At 44.5% G+C, this 6912-nt stretch overlaps 1 protein-coding gene across 1 annotated transcript; it reads left to right on the top strand.

Moving 5' to 3' along the window:
- The first annotated feature begins 4443 nt into the window (after positions 1–4443).
- On the top strand, positions 4444–5961 carry LOC725058 (GS homeobox 1). The gene is made up of 2 exons (XM_001120954.5): positions 4444–5000; positions 5077–5961. The coding sequence occupies exons 1-2, from the start codon at positions 4736–4738 to the stop codon at positions 5835–5837; spliced, it is 1026 nt and encodes a 341-aa protein (XP_001120954.1). The 5' UTR covers positions 4444–4735; the 3' UTR covers positions 5838–5961.
- The last annotated feature ends 951 nt before the right edge of the window (positions 5962–6912 follow it).

Below are 6912 nucleotides of genomic sequence, written 5' to 3' on the forward strand. Positions count from 1 at the left end.
AGGAGTAAGAGTTTTGCCGAGCGCGACGACATTCTCTTCACCCGCGCTCGAGCCATGGAACGCGCCCTGATTTCATTCATTTCTTCTTTCGTCCGACGAAATTGTCGAATCCCTCGAAACGCGTATCGCGCTCGATCATCGAGGAGAGAAGCGACCCCGATTCGTGGGATCGTTGTCTACCTGTCGCCATTGCGTCACGCTTTATCGCGTTAATCTCGAAGGGTTTTCGCTTCGATCGAACCGAGGATTATTCCTTGTTTGTTTGTTTGTTTGTTCGTTGACGTATTTCCTTTGATTTTTTTTCCCCTTTCTTTGAAATTTTGGTCCAATTTTGGACGCAACGGGAAGAAAGGAAAAAACGAGAGAGAAAGAGAGAGAGAGAAAGAGTTTTATTAAGAGCTCGGCTGGGTGATTTAAAAAATTTGGAATCAAATCTGTGTTGAATGTCGGTAGTGGCTTCCAGCCAGCGATTTTTACTCTTTATTATTTGGAAAAGAAAGGGAGGAGAGATTTGAAATATTCATCAGTGACAAAGGATTGTGTTTCTTACGGCAAATTTATTCTCCGTTCAAGATTCCGCGAGGGAGGAAAAAGAAAAGAATTAATAATCCCTTACGTTTCTTGCGAGGGAAAATAGAAGAACGCTTTATCTTTTCCTTCGAAACGGCCGATCACAGAAGAATCTGTCCCGGAAGGAAATTACGAGTCGAAGAGAAGTTTTACGAGTTTAATGCGAATTTGAAAAAAACGTAGAAAGAAAGAAAGAAGAATTCGATTAGCATGAAATTCCTATTACGATCGATGAAAACTTGTCGTTTCTCGACTTTTTTTAAAAAAAAAATGAGAGATAATCGACGTGCCCTCTTCCATTTCACCCTGACTCGAGCTTTCTTCCAGCTTAACCCCCGTTAAATAATTTGGTTCATCGTTGACCCCGAGGCGTTCCGGTTTACGCGCCAAGAAACTTGGAGGTTTGGTTGCCAACCTCGGGTAATCTACGTTGAGGAAGGGGAAGGAGGAGGGAACTCATTAATATCCGCCGTTTAATAATTTTTTGGCAAATGTCCAAATTTATCTCGAGATTATGAACAGGCTTATGCGTAACACGTCAGTATAAACCAGCCTCCCCCCGGATATTAACACAGAAACTATATTGCACTACGATAGTATGAATTTTGAAACTTTGTTCGCACTGATTATACGACGAGTTGCCTTTAATCCATTGTTGAAAGCTAACTATTTTATCGATGGAAAACAGTTTTCAACAGTTGTCAAAAGTGCTCGAAAGCTCGCGGATTCAAATGTTTATTTAAGGCGGTGAGCGAGAATCGAAAGTTGCCATCCATCTTTCAAAATATTCTTACACTAATATCCCGAGCATTAGAGCGGCATCGTTACTTAGGGAAGAAATAATATTGGGAGGAGGAGAGGTTTTAAAACTAGGTCACGAAGGTTATAGGGTATTACCAGCTAGTAAAGAAAATTGAAAAATGCCCAGCTACGTATGCAACTCCTCGAGACGTAACTTTTTGAAACTTTAACAGCAAACAGATTTGGAAGAGGAAAATTGAATTAGAATTCGAAGCTTGGACGACGATTCTCGATTCTCTCGATCCCTTCTTATATTATAGAACGGATTATTATATTATTTTACTCGATATTAATATCAAGTCTCAACCAAGAAATCGAAAATCCGAGTCAAAATATATATATATATTCTTCTTCTTCCACCTCCGTTCGACGAGACGTCTACTCTCGGCTCTCTTCTCTCGAGATTGGGATACGCCCCAAATAAAAAGGGGAGCCAATGGTGATGCCCCAAAGGAGGGGTCCCCATGTGAAATTAAAATATCCTTCGGTCGTAATGATTCGGCGGTAACAAAGTATACGCCGCTGCGCGTCTCTAACTTTTGTTTGCGATATTCGATGTTTCGTTGTCGGAAGGGTGGCAAGGATCCAACCCCTCGCAAGGAGGGTGCGGGCAACCCTTCGAAATCGGCCGGACATATGCTGGAAGAGAGAGAGACACGCGTATTGTATTATTCACGAGCGGCTCCTCGATACAACGTTAACCCCCCCCTCCGATTTTTAATACGGGGTGGTTCCGGCCTCCTCCTCACCTTGGTAACATCGTAATGGGATTAGTCGCGTTATTAGAGGTTTAAAATCAAGGGCTTATGCTCTCTCTCCTTCTCTCTCAATCTTTTCTCAAACGTATTCGCGTTTAATTCGAGCTTGCCTCGAATGCTCTAAGTGGATTAACGCGAAATTATCGCTAACGAAGGGAGCTAAACGTTGAAATTGTTCGAAATTCTCCTGTATCATCTTCATCGACGGAGAGATACGAGTTTCGACGCGGAGCAACGATGATAGGAAAAAAAAGGGAGGCACGATTCGTTACAGATACGTCGTTGTCACCATTATCGTCGACACGTGACGCGGCGATCCTCGAATACGAGGATACGTGTATTCGTGGAGCAGGTGGCCAAGGGTCGAAGAGTACACGTTCGAGTACAGGAAAATGTGGCATCGAGCGACGACGCTGAATACCTCGAAAAGAGGTTTTTCGACGTTAAATATTAATTTTCCGCTTCCTGAACACACACCGTGAACGCGCGACACGGTCGATAAAGCAGCCACGTAGCAATCAAAAGATTAACTCGGCGAGCAGCAAGATACCCTTCTCTAATAAGTCGAAATGGAAGCAAGCCCGTCACTCCGTGTGTTCGACACGGTTCGTTGTTCCATTTCTTCGATGGATTAAATATAACGTATCGGGTTGCCAACGGATGAACTGAAATGAAACTCGAATTCGTTGGCAATTTTCGGGAATAACATAGTTATTCCAGCGAATTATCTCACGAACGAAATTTAATATCTCCCTGCCTCGAAGTATGCGTATTCGTGGAATTATTGAGCGAGCCGCGTTCTCTCCGGAGAACGACAACTGGAACCTGGCCTCCCGTTTTCATCGATCCATGTCCACGTTTTAAGAGTTCGCATAACCGGGATCGTTAAAATTCTCGGCCGTGGAACTGAGTCCTGCTTTAAAATTCATCGTGTATCGATGCTTTGACAAACATTTATTTACTCGTCTTCGATTCTTTCGACCGGTTTAATATTTAAAGATATCTACAGAATAATTTAAAATGTGTGGAAATGTGTGGAAACGAAATTAATGTACTCCTGAATTAAAACGAGAGAGAGGAATCGTTGAAAACCGAAGGATTTTTTTGCAGAGTTCATAGGATTATTATTATTATTCGTTTGATCTAATAAAACGAGCGGCAAACTTTATCGGAAGCGTAAACGTGGAATCCAGATGCTTTCTGGAATGGAAATTGTTCGATGGAAGGAAGAGAGGAAGAAAAAAAGCTGCTCGGATTCGATTTGGATCTTTCGAGTTATTGAATATCGATGTCGGATCCGAAACACTTTTCTCTACGTTCCTACGCGGAGATGAATTCCTGAGAATTTTCTTTTTCTTTTTTCTCCCAACTTAATCGACAAAACTTTTCGACACGATGCTTTCAACGAAATTATTTAACGCTCTTTCCTTTCTTTCCTCTCTCTCCTTCTCTTCGTCGAAATGTAAACCGATCGAAAGTTTCGTACGAAGGAGCCGAAATTAAGGAACGTTACCTGGAAAATTTTCCCTTCGTGAATGTTTCCACTGATTGCCGTAAAACGTTCTCCAATTTCACCCTCCCGAGGAAACCACTAATGACTTAGCTTTCTTTAGTCACGTTGGATTACCACCGTCCCGTCTCCTCCTCCTTCGTCCTATCTCGATCGGCCGAGCAGATTCTTCGACATGTTTTACGCGAACAAATAAAAGACGACGAGCTCTTATTATTCCTATTATTATTACCATTATAGAAAAAATAGTTACAATACCAAGAAACTCGAAAATCATCAACTACTAGACGCAACTCAAACAAACAAACAAACAAACAAACAAATAATATTCACTTTAACCGAACCCCACGCATCCCTGAACGTATATCCTCCGGATTTTGCGCGTGTTTCCGCCAATTTAAAATCATACTTCAAAATCATTGCGAGGAACGAATGCGGCCGAGAATAATAAAAGGAGAAGGGAAGGAGGGAGGGAGAATGGAGCGTGCGGCGCAAGCCAATAATAGTGGAAAGATGGGAGTACACGGGAGTGTATAAAGCTTCCGGACGTATTAGCCACCCGTCGAATTAGCGTTGCGAGAAAATGCCCTACTCGGTGTCGATCCCAGGGGATGCGATCCCCGTTCGGTCCCCGCGCGGGTTTAGGGTGAATCGAAAAGGGGGGCACCCTCGAGAAAAGGGCGGGGCCCCGTACAAAAGGGGGCCCCAAGGAAACCAACCCCTGGGTGGAGTTACCAACCCCCGTCTATACATATATATCTTGGCCGCTGCTTTGCCGGGGTGCAGAGGACGGTTTACCATCGAACCGCGAGCATCTCCGAGTTTTTTATTTTATTTTCTCACCTTTGTCGTTCATTCCTCGTTCGAAAACGATAAGGTTTGGAAAGAGATCGAGTTGCAAGAAAAGTGTTATCGGATACGTTCACGATTGGATCAGATGAAGGATCGAAGCTGTGACAGAGTTGGTGCGGAACGACGAGAGTTCAGTGGTTTCGGGATCGTTTAGCGTTCGAATCTCGAAGGATCTCGTAAGATCTCGAAACTCCAAGTTTCGTGACTTTCACGCGTGAATCGGACGGATAAATTGGTAAACGGTATGTCGCGAAGTTTCCTCGTGGACTCGTTAATCGGGAACAACTCGCCACCCGCCTACCCTCTGCCGTATTACGGCAACCAATTGCCCAGCTACATGTTCAACTTCTTCAACCTTGGGCTGGGCTATCAACCGATAAGGCCGGTGCCGAGGCCACCCGCGATGCCGGTCCCGGTCCCGATCAGCCCGCCCGCTTTGGCCAATTTACGCCCGATGCCTGGCCAGAGCCCCCCGTCCCCTTTCAACACCTCCGCGAGCAGACTTTCCGGTAAATCTCTTCTCCAATTTTTTTTTTCCGCCGAAAAACTCGGATCTTCACCGCCAATTTTTTATTATCTGTTCAGACGTTTCAGCGGCAGGAGAGTCGCCGTCGCGCAACAGCACCCCGACGCCGCCCCCCAAGTCGCCCAATTCCATCAGTAACAGCTCCAAGAGGATACGGACCGCGTTCACCAGCACCCAATTGCTGGAACTGGAGCGGGAATTCGCCTCGAACATGTACCTGTCCCGGCTCAGGAGAATAGAGATAGCTACGAATCTACGATTGTCGGAGAAGCAGGTGAAGATATGGTTCCAAAATCGGAGGGTCAAGTACAAGAAGGAGGATCTTCCCTCGGGACAGAGTCAGAAATGCTGTTGCCTTCGCACGTGCGGGAAGAGGAAGGAGGGGTGCGGTGTTGACGACTCGTCGACGAGTCGGAAATGCGAGCAGGACGACGAGAGGTCGATCGCGAGGAACGCGAGGACGGACAAATCCGTGGACGGCAATGTCGAGGAAACGTGCAACGTCGAGGCGGCGGATCGTTTCGACCGCTCCATCCCGCCTTTCCCCTCCTCTGTGGACAAAACCTCGAAACGGTTTCCGCGAGGGGAGGCGGAGGAGGGATTGAGCGTTGCGGGGGTGATGGGTTACGAGGGGGACGTTCACGGTTTGTCGAAGAGGAGGTTGGACGGGGACGGGGAGGAAACGGACGACAAGAAGAGACGGGTGGATGGGTCGCCGTCGCTTTATCAAAACGCGATTCGAGACACTTCTGTCGCGCCTGTCGTGTTCAGGGGTATAGGATGCACCAAGCACACCGTGGACAGGATCGTTAATTCGTAGAAAATAAGATTCGTAGAAGAAGGAGGACTCGCGTTGTTATTGTGTATGCGATCTACGTAAGTCTTGTAAATATTGTATATATAATGATATTTTTGTACGATAGGAAGAGAAGAAAAACGCTGTATACGAGGAAAAAAAATAAAATGATTGAAATTGATCATTGAAATTTATAGCGTTTCCATGCTTTCAATACCCTCGTTATGGAGCATTACGTTCTGTAATGCACAGCCGTTACTTCTTGATAAACAACGTCTTATGACGTATCCCTCGTTTTTACGTATATATAGAGACGCGATCGATGGTGCAATTTCGTTTGAAATTTATTTCGCGATAATTTCCCAATTTGAAACGATAATGTATAGCAATTGTATGTAAAATACGTGTTATTTCACAAGTTTACGAAAGAATTACGCGTTGAACGAGCGGCGATAAATATTTCATAACGTGGAACGAGATAATCCGTGTCAATTTCATCGTATCGTCGCGCTATTGCTTTGGCCGCAGCGGTAAGCCAGTCAATCACACGATTATATCGATTCCCCTATTATAAAAATTATCATCGAACGAAAAAAAAAAAAATTGATCCGCGAATAGTTTGCATAGTTGTTTATACCTATGAAAAAAAATTGGAAAATGGATCGAAATGTTTATAGATGATACGAATCTTGCAAAAAAAACTCTCTCGTTTCTCTTCCTGCAACGCATTGACAGGATTCGAGTCGTCCAAACAAATAATAAAATCGGAAAGAAATTTTCAATTTTCAATCAGGGAATCGGGGAATCTATAAAAATTCACGGGTTTAAAATACGATATTTTGGATTATTCGTGATAAATAAAACACGAATACGGATCATTAATCGCTAAATATGGATCGTCGTCGTTGGGAACCCGTTGCCAATTATCCACTCTCCGATTGTTAAATGGATTACAAAATGGATTAAAAGAGCGAAAAAGTCGAAGGATGAAAGAAGAGGAGGAGGAGGAGGCAGCAGCAAAGGTGGCAAGGAACGTAGAAAAGAATCGGCGATGAACGGGCGCGTCATTGTCGACGTGAAATCGGGTGTGATGCCGTAA

Source organism: Apis mellifera, linkage group LG2 (assembly GCF_003254395.2).
Source record: "Apis mellifera strain DH4 linkage group LG2, Amel_HAv3.1, whole genome shotgun sequence".
NCBI lineage: Eukaryota > Metazoa > Arthropoda > Insecta > Hymenoptera > Apidae > Apis > Apis mellifera.